This window comes from Polypterus senegalus, chromosome 17 (assembly GCF_016835505.1).
Source record: "Polypterus senegalus isolate Bchr_013 chromosome 17, ASM1683550v1, whole genome shotgun sequence".
NCBI classification, from domain to species: Eukaryota; Metazoa; Chordata; class Cladistia; order Polypteriformes; family Polypteridae; genus Polypterus; species Polypterus senegalus.
The window spans coordinates 59,353,885-59,376,535 of record NC_053170.1 but is presented as its reverse complement, the minus strand read 5'-3'; the positions used below and the strand labels follow the sequence as shown (position 1 = coordinate 59,376,535).

General features: G+C 39.6%; 1 protein-coding gene across 2 annotated transcripts in view; it reads left to right on the top strand.

Annotated features, from left to right (window-relative positions):
* Positions 1-22,651, top strand: part of tmc6b (transmembrane channel-like 6b) — a 139,758-nt gene that overhangs the window by 44,617 nt on the left and 72,490 nt on the right. For both annotated transcript variants that reach the window (XM_039739535.1, XM_039739536.1), the window contains exons 7-11: positions 3,156-3,243; positions 16,212-16,460; positions 17,725-17,897; positions 17,997-18,141; positions 18,571-18,726. In XM_039739535.1, the coding sequence (XP_039595469.1) occupies positions 3,156-3,243; positions 16,212-16,460; positions 17,725-17,897; positions 17,997-18,141; positions 18,571-18,726 (811 nt within the window). The remainder of the gene's footprint in view (positions 1-3,155; positions 3,244-16,211; positions 16,461-17,724; positions 17,898-17,996; positions 18,142-18,570; positions 18,727-22,651) is intronic.

The window sequence follows — 22,651 nt, the reverse complement described above, 5'->3', positions numbered from 1 at the left end:
CAGGGGAAAATTTGGCTCTTTACAGAAGCTCTTTAAATAAATAAATAAATACATAATAAATAAATACATATTCACTTGCACACTTTGAGCTGAACACACACCAGAAGGAGTATAAAGGAAAGAAAAGTTCTGACTTGGCTGTCACAGTGAGGAATTATGCAGATATATTGCCATGGGTATAAAGGAGCATCAGTACTGTTTCTTGACACACTTCTGTTGAAGAATTTGTTGGCCGAATGCTGGTAGTGTGTCGTAGAGAGGATGTGCAGCATTGTTCAAAATACACTCCGTTTTGTTTTAATTTTCTCCTTCACTAATACATCTAGGGGTGTGTTCTGTAAGTAGTTTGTCCCATAATTGAGCTTGCCCTTTTAATTAGCTTTTTGATTTGCTGGGTCTCTCTTGACGTGATTTTATCAGCCTAGCACACCACAGTGTTGAAACTTGCACTGGCCATCACACAGTTATGAAAGATGTGAAGGATGTCACTTCCCACAGTAAAGGAATGCAGTCTCATAAGGAAGAAGAGCCAGCTAAAGTCAATAGCCAGTTCCTTGGTTTTGCTGGTGTTAAGTTGCAAACAATTCTCATTGCACCAAGAAACAAACTTCTACCCTGTCTCATCCCCTTTATCAATACATCACATTCACAATTTTTTGTCTTTGCTACTGTTAAACTGGGTTTACACTGTGCCATTTTTTTAAATCATGAGTGACTACTCACAATTTACAATCATCAGTAGTTGTATAGCTCCAACTATACAAACGTATTCATTCTGATGGTCATGCCATGATATTGGTGCTCAGGCTATATTTGAGCATGGTTCCAATGGATACTTTTATCCATTCAAAGAAACATGATGACCACAGGCTTCTCAAAATGTCAACAACGAATGGAGCCGTGTTCCTGAATCTTGCCATACTGTGCTTTGAAAGTGCAAACAAAACAACACATGGATGGCTGAAGCACAGACAATATGGTCTGTCTTTTTACAGAGAGAATTAGAGGTATGTATGTAGGTCTATGTAATTAACTGTTGTGTGTGTCTATTTCCTTTCCCTTGAATGGAATTTGTATGCATTTGGGATGTTTTAAAAATTTTTTTTGTACTTTTAAAGCCAGTGCCTAAAATGTTGCCTCTTGAGTTTGGGGTCTGGCTGCTTGGCTGCCAAAGTAATATGTATTTAGTGTTTCAATGCTCCAAAGAACAATGGACATAAATATTGATATTGGGTTACAAATTTTTTCTGTATTTTAACTATATCCTTTGGTTTACATCTTGACTGTGTTCAGTGATACACTGTTTTTTTTTTTTTTTCTTGCTATGCTCCTTAACTACAATTTTGGGGTCTTAGTCTGGACTTGTTTTCCTTGACTCCAACTATCCTGGTTTTGGCTTTGGCCAGTTTATATTGCTATAATTTATACTACTATATTATTACTATGTTATTATCTCCTTATTCCTTTCTTATTTCAGAATGCTTCCATCTAGTGCAATCAGTACAATGGGGACTGAAGTTTTAAAATAGCTTAATTTTACCCACTAAAACCATGTGTTTGGAATTGTTCAGCTGTGAATGTGCATGCGTGCATGCTTGTGTGTTAAGGAGCTCAAAGAGAGGAGAGGCTAAATATGTGATAGTCTGTATGGGGTAGATGGGGTAGGGTTCTAGGTGGGTTCCATTTATTTCGTAATGTTAGCAGTAACACTTTGCAGATGTCAAATGGCATAGACATAATCCATTTAATAATTTAAAGAGATCTTCGTACTGCATAAAGTTAATAAAAGTCTCTTTTGTCAACTGACCATAGTTCAACAATTAATTAATGCTCATTTCTAAACCTCTTTGTTTCTTAACTGTGTCCTTCATGTGTACTCATTATGTCTTCAGTGATTTGTAAAGTTTGTTTTTGTACCTACGTTGTACTTGTGAACTTGTTACAGTCCTCTGCCCCTACACTCACTGAAGAGCACTATACAAAAATAAATGGAATTAAAAACTAGAGTAAAGAGAATGTAATGTTATTGTGTATGTTTTTACAGAACATTTCATTGCAGTATTGCTAACATCTGCTGACATTGTTTATGGTTTAACTTGTAATGTATCCTTGAGTGTCTTAAAAGGCACAATTTTAAAAATTGTATTATTACTAGTGTGCTTATTATTTATTGCCAAAATTTACTTTTAATTTTTTGCTGTGTGGATTTAAGCCTGAAAACACACGTCATGCTCAAAAACTGCAATATAATAACAGTTTAAAAACCAATAACAGTGTAAAAAATTTATTTTTTGGGGGTTTTTTTTTGTTGCTTTTTTGTTTTGCTCTATCCATTTACTTTACAAGTGGATGTATATGGTACACTGTATTAATCCCTGAGGGAAAATTGTCATTTAGTGAAAATTACTGAAGCCTTGCATTCTTCTGCAATTTGTGGCAGCCCACACACAGAGAAATGACTCGTACTTTCTCTGCACATTTTGAATGGTTGGGTCTATGTGTATATATATATAATTGTAAAAGGTGCTATATATGCGCCCGACCCAACACAGACTGACATGGAGGCACATGTAAAATCAACAAAAAGATTTATTTTTTCTTCAGCAGAGGTCCACGTTTTCCCCGTGTCCCTCAGCCCTAACATAGTCCCAAGCACACCAAAATAAAGCACATACTATAACACTGTCTTTTGCCTCCACCACGCCTCCCAGGCAACCTCGTCGTCCTCCTCCTGACTCTGGCTCCTTTTATTAGGCACCCGGAAGTGCTTCAGGTGCTTAATTGCCGAGTCCCGGCTGCACTTCCAGGTGTGGCGAAAACACTGCCCACAAGGGCCCATCAGCTCCTGTTGCAGCACCCCCTATCGGTGCCTGCAGAACCCAACAGGGCTGCACCACACTCCAACTCCCATGAAGCCCTGTGGGAGTCGGAGACACCGCTGCAACCCAGGGAGGATGCCATCTAGCATCCAAGGGGAGGTGTTGGGTCTCTCATGCTTGCTCCCCCGGAACAAATGCTGAAGAAAATGCCAGCATTTGCATATAAAAACAAGCCATTTTTAAGGTTTAGTTTGCAGGTAGCTTTTGTTCTTTGTTTTGAAAGAATTATATAAATCAAAGAATAATTGATTTTTACTAGTCTTATTTATTTTTCAGATACATGGCTTTCAAGAACAAGAATGACAGTGGGTATTCTTTGAAACAGCTGCCTTGTTGTAGTCAGCTTAAGTACAAGTTAATTATTGTAAGTATTATGAATTCACAAGGGAATGTATCCTCGATATTGTATTGAGTGTTTTCCCTAATCACCTTTGTATAAGGGCAGTGGAGAAGGCTTTGCTGTTGGGCCTGTAGGGTCAGATCTGCATTAAAGGGATGGATAGATAGAACTTTATTTGTCTCCAGGGGGAAATTTGGCTTTTTACAGAAGCTCTTTAAATATATATATGTGTGTATATGTACAGTGGAACCTCAAAACTCTGGTCGTAAACCGGAAGCAATTTCCCCCATAGGATTGTTTGTAAATACAATTAATCCGTTCCAAACCGTACAAACTGTATGTAAATATATATTTAAATATGTAAATATATGTAAAGATTAAGCACAAATATAGTTAATTACACCATGAATGCACAGTGTAATAGTAAACTAATGTAAAAACATTGAATAACACTGACACAAAACATCCAGGCTCCCTCTCTCTCTCTCTCTCTCTCTCTCTCTCTCTCTCTCTCTCTCTCTCTCTCTCTCTCTCTCTCTCTCTCTCTCTCTCTCTCTCTCTCTCTCTCTCTCTCTCTCTCTCTCTCTCAACAGAGGGGAAAAACCAACCACAAGCAACCAAAAAAGTAACAGTGCAGCAGTTCATGCTAATAGCCTTACAGCCCGATCGCTGTAAACACTTTTTTTAAAAGCACAGCGGAAAAAAGGAACATTTGAAAAAAGAGAAAAGTAACATTGCAACAAATCACGCTATGAACAACTCCATGTAAACACCTTTTTTTAATGAGTTTTAAGCACAGGGAAAAAAACCAAAAACATTTAAAAAAAGAGAAAAGTAACATTGCAACAAATCACGCTATGAACTGAAAAATTAACTTTTGAAAAATCCATAATACAAAAACCACCAAGAAAACTAACCTTGCATGAGTCGAGTTCTGGCATGAAGTGAGGAGGAACTGGGTGCAGAGGAGGTTACAGTTTTGAGGGAGAGTCTGGCTCTGCGATGGAGGGATGTTTTCCTTCAGGTGTTTTCTCTCTTGTGATTTCTTGGGTTTCTGGTGTTTTTAGCTGTTTAGCTGGTGGGAGCTAAAGCCTCATGCAGCCATTCCAAAAACAAAGGCCTTGTGACCCAACCCTTCGTGTTTGCTCTCCACATCACTGGCAGTCTGGCTTTCTTTACATTGTGCTGCTTGAAAGCATGAGGGTTCTCAAATTGGTAAATGAGTAAACTGGTAAACAGTTTTTCCACGTCTTCCAACACTTGAAGCCTCTGCCTGGTTAACGCTGTAACTCCTTTTGCAATATCAGCTGCTTTAATAGATTCTTTCTGCTTTAGAATAGTCGAAATCGTAGATTTTGACTTCTTGTACTCGGCGGCAAGATCAGTAACATGAACGCCACGCTCAAACTTTTCAATAATTTCTTTATTTACTTCAATTTCAATTTTCTTCAAAACTATATTCTCACCACTCTTCACTTGCTTAGAAGCCATAATTAACTGCAAAAGCACACAAAATACTGTAGAGCACAAAGAGAGCGCAGGTAAAGCACGCATGTCTGTCTGAGAACAATGAACAGGGAGCGGCTCTGCTTAAATACAGTAATCGGCGCGTATGAACCAGGCAGGCACGTGCAGGCTCCCTCCCCCTCTCTCTCAGCAGCTCCCCCCCTCCCTCCCCCTCTCTCTCAGCAGCAGGCAGGCATGTCTGACCGAGAACAATGCAACATGTGCGGAAATCATCGGCGCGCACTGGCTTGTTTGTATACCAAGTGTGTGGTCGTGAACCGAGGCAAAAGTTTTTGGTGAACTTTTTGGTGCGTGAACCGAGTTGTGCGATATACCGAGACTTTTGTGAACCGAGGTTCCACTGTGTGTGTGTGTGTGTATATATATATATATATATATATATATATATATATATATATATATATATATATATATATATAGTGAACGTGGCCCGGACACAGACAGGCAGACGTGTTGTAAATTCACCACCACACGTTTATTTACGCTATTTACAAGATTTAAGTGCACACACAAAACCCCCCAAAGTCCTAGCCAAACAACACCTTACCTTTCTTCGGGCCGCCTCCACTCTCGCTCCTTTTGCCTTGTCCTGCTTCCACCCAACTACAGCCCCAAATGAAGGGAGGCGGCCCCTTTTATCCGCACCCGGATGTGCTCCAGGTGCTCCCCGGCAATCTCCTGCTGACATGCCCCAGTGTGGCGGAAGTGCTGGCTGTTCTCCCGGAAGCTCTCCAGGTGTCCCTGCTTCTCTTCCCCCCCAGCACTTCCTGGTGTGGCGGAAGTGCTAAGGTCCAGGGTTCCCAAGGCATTGGGGCGCCCCCTGGCGGTGTCCACGGGCCCCTACAGGGTTGGGCTTCCAAGCCCTCTACCCGTGGCCCCCAAAGCAACCAGGGTGGCAGCCCCCACGTGATCCAGGGCAGGCGTAGACCCTCTTCCAGCCCTTCAGGGCATCCCGGCTGGGTCGTCACCCTTGGCATCCCTGACAAATAAATATATATATATATATAAAATATATATATATATATATATAAAAACGCACAAGATGAGACTGGATTGGAAAAAAAAAAATGTATTTGAATTACACAGCATTATAAACATTGTCACCTTCTATATACTCCCCCTCCCGATCTCTACACCACTCCACACGTATCTTCCATTGATTCAAACAGTGCTGGTAGTCTCCTTGCTTGAGGCTCTTCAACTATATATATATATATATATATATATATATATATAAAATTATAAAGGAAATCCTAGGATGAGACTTTCCAGGAGATCATTTCACATCCCGCGAGACAAGACTTTTTCACAAGAAATCTTGACAAGTCCCACTCTCCTATCAAACATTTACAACCATGTCCACGGTCCAATCACTTCTTATTCGTGTGAATGCTGTTGTCAGACATAGTTCCTGCACTATCCGCTCCAAGAGGGGTCAGAAAAACAAGACAAAGAGTAGATGACCAAGTAGAATGACGTAAAGAGGTTCAAAAACCATGCAGAGCAGGTTAGAGATTATGAAAGTACTAAACTTCGGAAGTCTCAAAAAATTGATAGTAAAGATTGCATTAGCGCTAACAAATGGAAATGTATTACTCAGTGAAATAACGAACAGCGAAAAAAGATTGAATATATGGAGATAGGTGATATGACAGAAGTATGTAGATATTGTTCGGCTTTAAAGTTTAAGCAAGAAACTTGTAGATCGCCTAATTCGTGTTGCTGTCAGGGAAAAGTAGTGTTTCTTCCCAATGAAGAGGCCTATCTGCGAGAATTAAAAGATTTGTTGTTTAATGAAAATGAAATCCACATACGTGAGCAGCAGAGATGTGAAGTGGCTGGCGCATAGCACAGGCTGGGGTTTGGCGAACGAAGCCCCCTAGTCTATATATATATATATATATATATATATATCGATCTCGGGGCTGGGCAAGGTAATGTGTTACTGTCGTGTTAATGCATTAATTAACACCAACAATTATTTTATTGCGCATTAATGCAGTTTTTGTTATTATTATTATTATTTTGAAAGACTCAGTCTCGCTAACGATCAATAGAGATCAGTGATCTTGTTACAGTGCTTTTCAGTGTGTTTTTGCTAGATGGAAAGTTAGCTTTGTTGATTTGACCTCGATTCCCTACACGTGCATGAGTAGCAAAAAGCAAACAGCTTTTAAAGTGGCATGTGGAGAGATACCAAAGTGAATGCTCAAAGCAAAATAATCAGTGGATGACTTTTTTCATGTTATCGCCGAATCGGACTCTGATTTGTTGGACTCCGATTTTGATGGAAGTGATCTGTAGATTGAAAACGATAGTGAGGTACCGGCATCGGCCAATTGTGGTGCTGAACATGTTCGTGTAACTGATGCACCTATGGCAACGTTTGCCTTGGAGGACAGACATAATGACAGGAGGTACAAACCATATTGCATCTCGCTGCAACTGCCACCCCAGCGCACCTGTCTCACAAAGACAGCCAGACAGTCATCCCATCATGCATTCCTGCTGGCCGTTGAGCCATCCCCCACATACCCGTTGCTGCCGCAAACTGCAAACAGGCGCTGACATCGGCACAACAAGCAGCAATAAATATTTTATGTTGATTTATGTTTGAAACCATTGCTTTGTGCACTATTCAGAAAACTGGGTGTTTTGGAAAAAATATTAGCCCTCCAAGAGTTGCTACTGAACATAGAATGTTTATGCAGCTCCCTGAAAAAAAAAAAAATGTTTCTGCTGGTATCTGTTCTCATAAAAAATAGAACAGTTTTAGAAATGTTAACTTGCTATTGCTTGAAAGGTGCCTTTATAATGTTATGATTGTGGCTCTGGACTTTGAGGTTAACTTGTTTTTCTATAACAACCTAGATAAAACGTGAATGCCCTGGCAGTTGCAAATAGCTTTAGTTTTATGTATGATTTGATTGCATTAATGTTTAAGTTGAGATTTACAAGTAATATTTTAACTGCTACTATGTAAAGGGAATACTGCTGTTAAAAAGCACCTTATTTGTTTAAAGTGTTTGCAAACCAAATGCATGCAATACACTACTTTTGAGTTCATTATTGAATTTTGTGCAGCACTAATATATATATACTGCTCAAAAAAATAAAGGAACACTTTTTAATCAGTGTATAGCATCAAGTCAGTGAAACTTCTGGGATATTGATCTGGTTAGTGAACTAGCAGAGCGGGTTGTTAATCAGTTTCAGTTGCTTTGGTGTTAATGAAATTAACAGCAGGTGCACTAGAAGAGCAACAATGAGACAACCCCCAAAACAGGAATGGTCTAACAGGTGGAGGCCACTGACATTTTTCCCTGCTTGTCTTTTTGACTGTTTTTTCACTAGTTTTGCATTTGGCTACAGTCAGTGTCACTACTGGTAGCATGAGGCAGTACCTGGACCCTACAGAGCAGAGGTTGCACAGGTAGTCCAACTTTTCTAGGATGGCACATTAATACGTGCCATTGCCAGAAGGTTTGCTGTGTCTCCCAGCACAGTCTCAAGGACATGGAGGAGATTCCAGGAGACAGGCAGTTACTCTAGGAGAGCTGGACAGGGCTGTAGGACCGGTATCTGCTCCTTTGGGCAAGGAAAAACGGGATGAGCAATGTCAGAGCCCTATACAATGACCTCCAGAAGTCCACTGGTGTGAATGTCTCTGACCACACAATCAGAAACAGATTTCATGAGGGTGGCCTGAGGGCCCAACATCCTCTAGTGGGCACTGAGCTCACTGCCTGGCACCGTGGAGCTCGATTGGCATTTGCCATAGAATACCAGCATTGGCAGGTCCATCACTGGTGCCCTGTGCTTTTCACAGATGAAAGCAAGTTCACCCTGAGCACATGTGACAGACGTGAAAGGGTATGATGATGCTGTGGAGAACGTTATGCTGCCTGTAACATTATTCAGCATGACCGGTTTGGTGGTGGGTCAGTGATGGTCTGGGGAGGCATATCCATGGAGGGGCGAACAGATTTCTACAGATTTTCTACAGACTAGACAATGGTACCTTGACTGCCATTAGATATCGGGATGAAATCCTTGGACCCATTGTCGGACCTTGTGCTGTTGCAGTTGGTCCTGGGTTTCTCCTGGTGCATGACAGTGCCCGGCCTCATGTGGCGAGAGTAGGCAGACAGTTCCTGGAGGATGAAGGAATTGATACCATTGACTGGCCCCCAACGCTCTCCTGACCTAAATCCAACAGAACCCCTCTGGGACATTGTTTTGGTCCATCCGACGCCACCAGGCTGTACCTCATACTGTCAAGGAGCTCAGTGATGCCCTGGTCCAGATATGGGAGGAGATCCCCCAGGACACCATCCGTCATCTCATTAGGAGCATACCCTGACGTTGTCAGGCATGCATATATATATATATATATATATATATATATATATATATATATATATATATATATATATATATATATATATATATATATACTGCTCAAAAGAATTAAAGGAACACTTTTTAATCAGAGTATAGCATAAAGTCATTGAAACTTATGGGATATTAATCTGGTCAATTAAGTAGCAGAGGGGGTTGTTAATCAGTTTGAGCTGCTGTGGTGTTAATGAAATTAACAACAGATGCACTAGAGGGGCAACAATGAGATGACCCCCAAAACAGGAATGGTTTAACAGGTGGAGGCCACTGACATTTTTCCCTCCTCATCATTTCTGACTGTTTCTTCACTAGTTTTGCATTTGGCTACAGTCAGTGTCACTACAGGTAGCATGACGCGATACCTGGACCCTACAGAGGTTGCACAGGTAGTCCAACTTCTCCAGGATGGCACATCAATACGTGTCATTGCCAGAAGGTTTGCTGTGTCTCCCTGCACAGTCTCAAGGGCATGGAGGAGATTCTAGGAGACAAGCAGTTACTCTAGGAGAGCTGGAGAGGGCCATAGAAGGTCCATAACCCATCAGCAGGACCAGTATCTGCTCCTTTGGGCAAGGAGGAACAGGATGAGCACTGCCAGAGCCCTACAAAATGACCTCCAGCAGGCCACTGGTGTGAATGTCTCTGACCAAACAACCAGAAAGACTTCATGAGGGTGACCCAAGGGCCCCATGTCCTCTAATGGGCCCTGAGCTCACTGCCCAGCAGCATGCAGCTCAACTGGCATTCGCCATAGAATACCAGAATTGGCAGATGCACCACTGGTGCCCTGTGCTTTTTACAGATGAGAGCAGATTCACCCTGAGCACGTGACAAAAGTGAAAGGGTCTGGAGAAGCCATGGAGAACATTATGCTGCCTGTAACATCATTCAGCATGAGCAGTTTGGTGGTGGGTTAATGATTGTCTGGGGAGGCATATCCATGGAGGGTCACACAGACCGCTACAGGCTTGACAAAGGCACCTTGGCTGCAATTAGGTATCAGAATGAAATCCTTGGACCCATTGTCGGACCCTATGCTGGTACAGTGGCTCCTGGTGCACGACAATTCCTGGCCTCATGTGGTGAGAGTATGCACGCAGTTCCTGAAGAATGAAGGAATTGATACCATTGACTGGCCACCACACTTTCCTGACCTAAATCCAATAGAACACCTCTGGGACATTATGTTTTGGTCCATCCAATGCCACCAGGTTGCACCTCAGACTGTCCAGGAGCTCAGTGATGCCCTGGTCCAGATCTGGGAGGAGATCCCCCACAACACCATCTGTCATCTCATTAGAAGCATGCACCGATGTTGTCAGGCATGTATACAAGAACACAGGGGCCATACAAAGTGCTGCATACAATTTTGAGTTGCTGCAATTAAATTTTGGCAAAATGGACTAGCCTGCCACATCATTTTTTCACTGTGATTTTTGGGGCGTCTTTGAATTCAGGGCTCTGTAGGTTGATCATTTTCATTTCCATCAAACGATGTGGCATCCTTTCGTTCCTAACACATTACCCAGTCTATATCAGTATAGATATCCAGGAGGATTTCTTTTTCCCATTGAGATCTGATGTGTTTTCAAAGTGTTCCTTTAATTTTTGAGCAGTATATATATATATATATATATATATATATATATAGTGTATATATATATATATATATATATATATATATATATATTAGCAACTACCAAATAATACAAAGAGTGCACAAGATGCATTTCGACCTACTTGGGACTCGTCAGAAGTACACATAGCTGCAAAGTCCCATTTTCAGCAGCAATTCCTTCCCATGTGTAATTCCATATATTTATTTACATTAAATTTTATATGCAACAAACCTGCCTGTATCCCATCCATGTCACTATGCAACAACGTAGCCAATTCTACATTATTTGCTCTTCAACCTTGTTTGGACTCATCTGCAAACTTAACCAGCTTGTTTGTTATATACTCAACCAGATTATTTACACATATTGAAAGGAGCAGCATCTCTAGTACTGATACCTGAGAGACACAACTTTTAACCATACCTAGTTCTGAAAAAGTCCCTCTTACCATAACCCTGTGCTTCCTGTGTTTGAGCTAATTTTGAACTGACCTACACAACTCACCATGAAATGCCACCACACTTCTGTTAGATTGGGAAGGGTGCACAGTGGTATTTAAGTAGTAGTATACCAATCAAAAACAATTATGTGGAAATTCTACTAATATTTAAAAAAGTAAAACAACTTACAGGAATGTTAGATTTGAGTACACAGTTGGTGTATTGTAAATTCCCTTAGCTTATCCTTAATTAGTCATTTATTGATGCTAATTGGTTATTGGAAAAACCTTTCTAACTGCAACTGAGCCATAGGTGGCTGCCTAGGGTGCTGTCATCTGAGAGAAACCTTTTATGAAAGTTAAAGAGTTCATTCACTGTACACTGAGGGGGACCACCATTCCTGAAATGAACTTTAAGGAACACCAGGGAACAGAGTAACAGGTTTCAGTGTTCCTGATGCAATTACAAAGAATAATATAATAACCAATTACCATGTAAACATGAATATGTACATATGTCCATCCCTGTCCCTTTTCATCGTTTAGAATGCATTAATTTAGCTGTGCTATTATTTAAAATGACACAGTCCCTACTGTTGGATGTGACGAAACTTCTTCTCCTGCATTTCTTCTTCACTCCCTGGCAACCTGCCTTGAGCTTTATGGGTAAACAAAAAGCTTAGTCAAACCTTCTTCCACTTCACAATTCATGCCAAATATCATCCCGTCCAGTGGCTGAAGTAAAACCATACATGAGGCACTCTGTGTTGTCAAAATCTTGCTTCTCCTCGCAAAGTAGTATAAGTTTTATGTAACACTAGCAGAATACCCGCGCTTCGCAGCGGAGAAGTAGTGTGTTAAAGAAGGTACGAAAAAGAAAAGGAAAAATTTTTTAAATAACGTAACATGATTGTTAATGTAATTGTTTTGTCACTGTTATGAGTGTCGCTGTGATATATATATATATAGCAAAATACCCAGCTTCTATGCGATGTCATGTGTTAAAGAAGTTATGAAAAAGAAAAGGAAACATTTTAAATATAATGTAACATGATTGTCAAAGTAATTGTTTTGTGTATTTGGTGGCAGCGTCACAAAGTTATTTTCGTCTAGCTGCATCAGAAAATGTACCACGACGTCTGACATGCCTCCTTTTTACTGTTTTCTCACAGCTTGAATTGCTGCTGTCATACACACACACACACACACACACACACACACACACACATATATATATATATATATATATATATATATATATATATATATATATATATATATATATACACACAAATATATATGTGTGTGTGTATATATATATATATACATGTAATGTATATATGTGTGTGTGTGTATATATATATATATATATATATATATATATATATATACACATACATACATATATATACACATACATATACTTGTGTGTATGTTTGTATGTGTCTATATGTGTGTGTATAGCTTTGGTCACTGAGTGCAAGGGAAAAATAATAAAATATAGTCTATAAGTTATTAAACAGTAAAACATTAACGTTTTAAGAAGTACAGGTACATTGAGCACTACTGGAGTGGTTGTGGGTAAACTACATTTTAAAGACTGTGTAACACAACAGGTAAGTAACTAACAGCAGCTAAAATGTATATGGATCATCTCTCGGTAGTAGATCCCTTTTGAAAGGCGCTACACGACGGCTGTGGTATAGAAATTACATTTTCTATGTGAGCGTTCAAATTTGTGCCTCTGGTAATGTGCCTTACCGGCATTTAAAGAAAATTAGTTTTGTGTCCTCTGCAGTGTTAAGAGAAAAGGCTTTGGTTTGGCATAAAAGGAAAAAGGTGTAAAGAAAGGAAAGTTGCCTTTTTCTTTTATATAGTATAGAGATGTGTTAAGCTGGCGTTATGATCGCCTTTTGGGGACAGTCGCGGTGGGTCTTGTGTAGACTGGTGAGGCGTCCCGCCATTAATCGGCTGTGATGGCACTGTCAGTCCTCCACTCGTGTGCGTGTCTTCATAATCCGAGTTTAGGACCTCATAATCGTATACGTGCAAAAGAAAGTGTGAATCGCCTTAATATTATTTTGCCGTGGTGTAGAAAAGGGGTCCGTGTTTGCACTTGTCTGGGCTATAGCGCGGGGAGGATGAAAAAATTAAAAGTGCTCACTTTGACTTAAGGCAGAAGCGCAGTCAGCGTCTCAAAGGCGGCACAGCTATGCACGCGCTGGCTGCTCGACTTTTGCTGGGCAGGAGACCCCTTTTGTACACACGCTTCATGATATCAAAAGTCTCAGCGCTCTTTGGAGGTAATTCATATATTATATATATAGCAAAATACCCGCCTCAGCGGAGAAGTAGTGTGTTAAAGAAGTAATGAAAAGAAAAGGAAACATTTTAATAATAGCGTAACATGATTGACATTGTCATGAGTGTTGCTGTCATATATATGCCTGCCTAAATAAGTCACCTCGCTTTGCTCTTACTTTATTTACCGTTCATTTAATCATGGCTAATGGCGGAAAAATTATAAAATGGAAGGAGGATGGCTTTACCAAAACAATTATTGATGGCGAACGATTATTCATAAAGCTTGAATTGGTGATCTGTTTTTCTGTGTTAACCTCATATTTTTCATACTTCTTCTCAAACTAAGGTGGTGCGAGGGTAAAATGAATCGGGATGCGCTGATCAGTGTAATCGGTGTACCAGGAAATCATGCATTGACAAAAGCTCCCTTTGCTTGTAATGCAAAGTGTGATTAAATGCATTATTTTTTAACGTTATGGAGCACATGCATCAAGCTTCTCAGCTGTGCTTGTGCTAAGAAAAGGAAAGATTTTAAAAATAACGTAACACGATTGTCAATGTAACCTTTTGTAAGTAGTGCCTGGAGGATTCAGTGTGGAGAAACTCTAGAGAGAGCGTGTGTATTAACTTGTGGATTTTTCTGTGAGTATTTGGTGGCAGTCTGGCGGTTGCTTCGAAGACGGCGTTAGCTGCAGAGCTCAGCTCAGAGTGAAATGGGATGAATGGGCGGGGAGATGATGACGTGACTCCCCACCCGCCTTAACTGTCAATCCCCCACAAACACAGTCTCGAATTTGCATAAGCACACCCCTTCACCTACAATTTTAACTTAGTTACAAAGTGATCAAAACTCTCGTTTATATCCTGCGTCCTCTCATTAAACTTGTATCCCGCATTACCTGTGGGCATGTGAAACGCCAGCGGTAGCCTGTCTATGAACTTAATTTAAAGTTTAGGTTTACACCTTGCTTTCTTTCCGAGGTAGCAGCACTCATGAATATGGTATTATATGTCACTCGCTCGCTTCTTATAGTTTCGCTGCCTTCTCAATTATATAATGCATGTTTTCTTAAGCGCTTTTTGGAGGTCTTCCTGGTTTTCTACGCACGCGTTGACAGTCAGTTCGCGTGATTACGTGGAAGGCGTGATGATGTCACACGAAACTCCGCCCCCCCACATCATTGCAGCTCAACTCCATTACAGTTAATGGAGAAAAATACCTTCCAGTTATGACCATTAGGCATAGAATTTCGAAATGAAACCTGCCCAACTTTTGTAAGTAAGCTGTAAGGAATGAGCCTGCCAAATGTCAGCCTTCTACCTACACGGGAAGTTGGAGAATTAGTGGTGAGTGAGTGAGTGAGTGAGTGAGTGAGTGAGTGAGGGCTTTGCCTTTTATTAGTATAGATTTGAGTGTGATGGTGTCCCCTGTAGATTGGTGCATTATTTATTTTAGTTTATGATATTGAAGAGTTGGGTGGCTGCGTTATGTCATGTTTGTATGTAATTTTGAGGAGCAGGTTTTGAGGGGCTTGGGATTGGAGTGTGGTGATGTTAGTATATACTTTTCCTTTTTTCACTCCTTCTACCCTATTCTAGTGCTGCTGCTGTTCTGCTGGTGGCCTTCATTTGCATACACTGCAAGCCCCAAAAACACAGTGCAATCACTTCTGAGCAGTGAACAAAGAAAAGGCTTCAGTGCATTAGAATAGCTTCCTTGCTACTAATTGTCATATTATCGACAAATATCAACAAGTAAAAAAAACATGTGTTGGCTAATTTTTTTCTATATCACCAAATTTCAATCAGTTCCATCAAGACATTTTTGAGATTTTTTGGGGTATTTAGTTTTTCTACTGTAGGTTGGGTTTTCACCTCTAAATATTGATACTATATATCAAAATGTTTCTTTTTAGATGATACCTACTGACCTTGATGTACTGCAATATCCTGCCAATTTCAGGTTTTTAACTAAGCTTGAAATAGTGTTTTTGTTGATGAGTGAGTAAGTAAATGAGTCAGTCAACTTTGCCATATATATATAATAACGAATAGTCTCCATGGATGGATGGGCATCCAGGCTGGGATAATGGACATTTCGTTTCCTGGTTAGAATAATGTTATAATGGAAGGGTGAATAGAGACTGTGGGAGGGTGACCATGTTCCTTTGGTGGATCTCCCATCTGCACATCTGCAGGACTGCATGGGACCCACCAGGGGAGCTGAACAGAGGAGGCTTCCCTGTTTTAAGGTTGTTCCAACTGATTTAGAATTGCTTCTTGGGTGCAATACTGTTGGCACCAGAAGCAGTCTCTGGTCTGGTGTAAAAGAAGACACTCCACCTCACCCAGATAAGTTGGAGTTAAGTTAAGGGGAAGAACAAACCTTATTTGGAAAGGGGTAGAGGATAAAACTAAAATTGAATGTGTGAAGAAGGATGTTTTGAACACATTTTGTCAAATAAAATTGTTTATTTGAGCCTGGGACTGTGTGGTTTTGTCTAGGGTTTGGTAGTCCCAGATGCTTAAGAAGTAGAGTCGATGTACCTTTTCATAGGGCCTTTATTTTTTTAAAGGAAGCTGTATTTTTTTGCATACAACTGGTAAAAGTTTTCAAATCTAGTCTTGAACTCTGTGTAGATGAGAATTGTATCACCACATTATGATTTTTTTAATTTCTTGTTTCTTCACATTTTCTCTAGGTGTTTCGACAAATCTGGTACACGTTCTTGTCCTTCCTACACTCACTGCAGCTATGGCATGTTGCTCTGAAAAAATTGAGCGGACGTTTTGGCACAGGTGTTCTTTCTTATTTTTTGTTTCTGAAGATGCTGCTTTTTTTCAACGTCTTCCTATTGTTTATAAATATAGTCTTCCTCGTCATCCCTCAGTCCCTGTGTTCACAGGGAAGTGTACACCAATTTCAGGGTCTGGAGCTGCTCACTGGCGCTGTAAGTTGTATTTCTTTTTTAAATATGATTAGTAGAATTTCCACATAATTATTTTTGATTGGTATACTACTACTTAAATACCACTGTGCACCCTTCCCAATCTAACAGAAGTGTGGTGGCATTTCATGGTGAGTTGTGTAGGTCTGTTTAAAATTGGCTGAAACACAGGATGCATAGGGTTATGGTAAGGGGGACTTTTTCAGAACTAGGTATGGTTAAAAGTTGTGTCTCTCGGGTATCAGTGCTGGAGATGCTGCTCCTTTCAATATGTGTAAATAATGTGGTTGAGCATATAATAAACAAGCTGGTTAAGTTTGCAGATGATTCAAAACGAGATTGAAGGGTAAATAATGTAGAATTGGCTACATTGTTGCATAGTGAAATGGATGGGATACAGGCCAGTTTGTTGCATATAAAATTTAATGTAAATAAATATATGGAATTACACATGGGAAGTAGGAATGTTAGATTTGAATACACAGTTGGTGCTGTAAGTGTCTTGTGAGAAGTATTTATGAGTCATAGTGGACTTCTCACTATTTATATCCAGACAGTGTACAGAAGTGATCAAGAAGGCTAAGAAGATGATAGTTTATATATTATGATGTTTAGGAGTATACGTCAAGGTAGGTTATGCTTAAGTCATATTATACTAGTGACGCCTTACCTGGATTATAATGTGGAGTTTTGTCCTCCATATTACAAAAGAGACATGGTAGCACTAGAGAAAGACCAGAGAGAAGCAACTATGCTGGCTTTGTGTCTAATTAACACTCACCACAATGCAATAGAATGTCAATTACTCAGACACACTGAGTTGTGCATTAATCAGCCCCAGGTAAACACATTAAATTGTGAAACATCATCTAGCCTGATGCATGGGGTATTGTAGGTGGATTTTGCACAAATGTTAGAAAGTTTTTTTTCATGCAAAGACACATGGAATAAATTACCAAGTTGTGAGATAGGGAATTTTGGATCTCAACTTGATGTTATTTTGGACACTCTAGGTGAACAGGATGGATGAGCTTGTTGTGATGAATGGTCTGTTCTTGTCACAGTTGTTTTATGCCATGCCAGGAGAGTGTCCTTATCTGATAATACTGTTGGTTTTTATACTTGAAGAGCAAATAAATTGATTTTCCAGGATCTTCAAAAATGATTGCATTGTGTGCTTTTTTGTTATATTGTATATTTTTCTTTGATTTATTACTTACTGGTTTTGCTCTGTATGCTTAAGTTGCCTTTTTCTACATTTTTATAGGGTTCTTTTACCAATACAGTGATGTATTATGGATATTACAGTAATTCTACCCTGAATGAAAACACAAAATCTAGTGAGAATAGGTCACTCTGCATCCCTTACAACATGCCTCTAGCCTACTTTTTCACCATAGGCATATCCTACTTCATCACTTGTATCATCCTGATGTATAGGTAAGATATTTTGGGATAGGATGTCATTTGAAGGACCTGTTGTTTACTGTTTGGTACACTATCTCCATTTCTTTCGTATCATTTTCAATTTTTTTCCAGTATGTCCCGATCATTTGGTGAAAGCTACAGAGTTGATAATCCACATGGAGATTTGGCAATGAAAGTTTTCTGCTCATGGGACTTCAAAGTGATTAAGAAAGCCTCTGTGAAGCTTCAGATGGAGAATACCTCAACTCAGTTGAAGGTAACATCTATAGTAACTACAATATTGGTGTGGAATTTGAATTGCAAAAGCAATGGAGATGGTCGTTTTCTGAAAAATGAAGTTTGATCCCTGACTTATCTAGCTGGAAGCAGGCAAGCCCATAGAATCAGAAACAGGATATTTAACCTAAAAAGGACAGAATTAAGTAATGCTGTGCTGCATTCAATTGATTTTGGAGAAACATGGTGGCACATTTAATTGTAATCTGCATGACACTAGTTAGCACTTTCCATCTGTGTTTATCTTTAGCTTACCTTTTTGGCCTTATAATATACACTAGTTCAATTAAGCACATCAATAATGTCTTTACTTTCACTACATTTTCTGACCTATGGTTTTTGGGATTATTGCTTACCTGTGCCAGTCTTAGAATGTAAATTGCTCTGTTAATTGCCCTTTGCTCTTCAGGAGCTGCTGTCTGAACTTTCCCGGCCATCATGCTCTAAATCGTTGTGCCACAGGCTGATGAAAATGGCAGTGCACACATTGGCATGGACAATATCCCTGGGTAGTACTTTTGGATGTGCTTTGGCAGTGCACTACTTCTCGGCTTACATGAGCAAGGTGGGTGGTACTTTGAGATGTCTGTTGCTTCAAAATTCTGACATTTCCAAATGTAAGAAATTCAGTAATAGGAGCAAATGAAATCATTCGTCATCCACCCAAATTACAAATATCAGCTAACACAATCATTAATTTTCATTTTAGTTCTGCAATTAGCTTTTCTTCCAAATAGTAGACTACCAATACTAAATTATCCATTCATCAAAACAAACATGTATCCAGCACATACATCTATATACCAGTGTATAATGTTTGGCATCATCAGAAAATAAGAACACTTTTGAAACATTATACAACATCCACATACATTTATAAAGCACATTTTCATATAAAAAGCGTAGCTCAAGGTGCTTTACAAAAAAGTAAATACAAAATATGGTTAGAAAGGAAATGTATTTTAAAAAATCACTTACCAAAACAAATCAAAGTAAAACTAGACAAGTACATAACACAATTTGTGCATAATTCACTGTTAACTTTACGCAATTTTTAGTCTCAAATAAATATAATTCTAAAAGTCCAATGCTACACAGGTGTCTAGGAAGGGAGAGTTAAATTAAAGCTCAAGCTAATGGAACACTAGAGAAAATGTTCTTCTGGTGGTTTCAAGACCCAAAGACCACCTAACCAACCTACCCTGGATTTGAATACAGCAAGTGTGACAACTATCCATATCCCTTCCAGCATCAAAGGCAGCTGCACCATGCTTTGATCAGGTGGCAGTGACACAGAACTCCAGAGTATACAACCAGAAAACAACCAATACTTTTCTCTCTCTTTTTATTCTAGTGCAGAACTTCAAACTGTGCAATATGTGTCTATTCTGTTACAACTGGGAAAAAACAAGAAATTCCGAGAAGGGCCAAGTTAAAGAAGTTGACTTTTAGAATTGTTTTAAAAGTTTCCCAGTATTAGCCTGACAAATCCTGTAGGTGGAGGATTCCAGAGTTTTTGTGCACATGAGAATGAGGCTGACTCACTAGTTCTTTTGTGCTTGGCTCTTGGAATAACAAGTAAACTGTTGTTAGAGCATTTAAGATTATATTTTTAGGAGTGTATGATAGTCGACTCAAATAAAAAAAGAATGAGCAAGATTGTTCAGAGCCTTATATACAATTAAGAGATGTGTTTTAATCATTTTTAAAGGACAAAGGCAGCCAGCTTAATGATACTAAATCTCCATCAATATTAGTGTTTTCACATTGTTTACAAAAGTATCTCCATCCACATTAAAAAAACCAAAAACAAATACTACGTACCCTTTTGCTTACACTGGAGATGCACTCCACATTAGATATTCATTTTCAACTTGTGTTTGCACTGGAGAACAGCAATATGAAAATCAAAAACAGTTTGTTTTGTTTAGACTGAAATGAGGTGGAATTGTTTTGAGAATAACTTCTCATTGCATGATTGGTCACACTTCATGGAAGAAAACAATATTCCAGCATTCCTGACACAGAAGATTTGCTTTCCATGGTACTTGTTGTGTTGCTTACTCATGTGTGTTTTGAACAGTTTGAATGCTGCATACATGTGCAAAAGGAACATTGTTGTAATGAGTAGGAATCATTAAGGGAAGGACCATGTAATAAACACAAACCGCTCAAAGTGCAATTTAGAGTCTGCATTTTTTAAAACTCTATTTTCACCCATCCACATTGTAATGCTAAACAACCATTTTCAGAAAAATACAGCTCTGGAGAATGTTTTTCAAAAGTCTTCTTTTTTCATTGCTTAAAAACTTCCATGTAATGTATGAAAAAGGTGGCTAGTGGAAAATTAGCAAGATGCAAGATGTAATGGTGAACCATATTTACTGTATCCTCAGTACAGTAAGTAAACTGCTGTGGGTCAAGGAGGAAATCTGTGACATACTCGATATGCTGAAGAATTAGACCTTAAGGTACCTTCATTATTACAGAGGTTGGTGACACTGCCGTATTATCTGTTAAAGCAGGAGATACTTTTTGGGAACAAGAATGAATATGGATTGTTTGAAAGAGGCAAGGACTTTGCATTAAGCCAAAGACTGAGTAATAATGTCTGAAAACACAGGTGCTAACAGATCAGCACAGTATCTTAATATGAAGAGAGAGACCTTGTCTGGACCAGGAACTTCACAATTTTGTCTTTGAAGGATCAAACCAACTTAATGTTCAGAAGTGCAGAGAGGAAGGAGGACTTGGAGTGTTAGAGAGACAAGTCACATGGTCAAAGGTCCTGAGTGAAAGTAGGGGGATGGATCCTTCTTTAACCTGCAATAGAAACTGTTTGTAGTAGATAGGGTCTGTGTTTGTAACAAGTAATTACTTGTAACTTAACTTGCCAAAGACATTTTTTGTAGAAAAGGATTAACTTTTTTTACAAGAAAAGTCTTGTAAGACCCATTTCCTCGTTATTTAAGTTATATTAAATGTTTGCCTTTATATTAGAGCATAATCTATGGGAGGTTCTTACAACCCCCACTAGTTAAATTGAATTGGTATACAGTATTCTAACTATTTCTTGTCTCACTGACTATAGATTAGTCTCAGTTAGTGACCTGCATTGCCGTGTGTAAGGCATGGAGGGCACAAGATTTTAAACCGTGCCTCAACATGTCCTATAGTATGAAAGTTAACTATATGTGTAACAACCTTTTTTCTTTATTCTTCTTAGGTCTGTTTGCTTTGAATTTTCACTAAATCTTTTAAAATAAGCTTTTGGACTGATTTCTTTTGGCACACGTTTGATCCGTGCTTGATCCTGCCATACTCACCAGCAGCTACATGTCTATTGATCACAGTTAAATGAAGTCCTAGTCTTCTTCTTATCATTCTTCTTAATCTTAGTGTTGTCCTGCAGGTGCAGGGTCCATTTGTGTATCGCAGTATGCCATTTCACTTGATCAAGTGCAAGGCTTGGGTGTAGTTGAGCGATCTTTATGTCTCCTCTGATCGTGTCCTGCCATCTGTGCTTTGGCTGTCCACGTGGGCATTGGCCATCCACTGAGAAGTGGTAGGCGATGTCAGTGATGGTTCCCAGTGCTGCCCATAGGACATGTACATGCTACTGAAGTCACCTTTTCTCTACGATTGGCGCAATCTGTATTTGCCACTGAAATGCATCATTGTAGTAGCGTGTCTAGGATAGTCATGCTGATAATCCCACAGAGCATGCACATCTCCATAGAATGTGTTCAGCACTCTTGGTGACTGGTCAGCATCCAGCAATGGCACAACTGGGCGGACTACCATCTTGTATACATTCTACTTGAGGCTGACCGATATGCATTTATTACATAAAACTCTTGTGATTTCTTTCCAAGGCCTTCCCTGTATTTTGTTGTCGCTTTGCAGGTTTGATTTTAGTTACCTGAAGCTGGTGGTCTCTGTCAGGTCTTCACCATTCCTCAGGATAGTTCCATAGTTTGAGATGGTCTCCTGGTATACAGTTTTCTTAATGTTGAGGCGGTCGTTCCATACCTGGACTTGGCGCTCCAATTCTCTAGTGGTGGCAGCAAGCATGATGCCATCGGTGTGGAGCAGGGTCCACGGAATGTTGTAATTGCAGGTCTCCCGTGATGGTGTCCATAATAAGGATAAAGAGTAGCAGCAACAATGATGATTCATGGTGTACCCCAACCTTCACAGGGGAGCTGTCAGAAATGTGGGCTGTGCATTTCACACAACTGCTGGCACTTTTGTAGAGCATTTGGACCCAGTTGATGAGCTGTTCAGGCACTCCATGTTCCCATAGCATGTTCCAGATAAATTGATGTGGTATCCGGTCAAAGGCCTTCGCCTTTGAGGTTGAGAAAGTCTATATGCAGAGGCTTTCTTTTCTCCCGGTGCTTTCCTTTTAGCATTCATGCAGCACAGATCACATCAGTGGTACTACAGCCCTTGTTAAAACCACATTGGTTGGTGGTGAGCTGGACAAT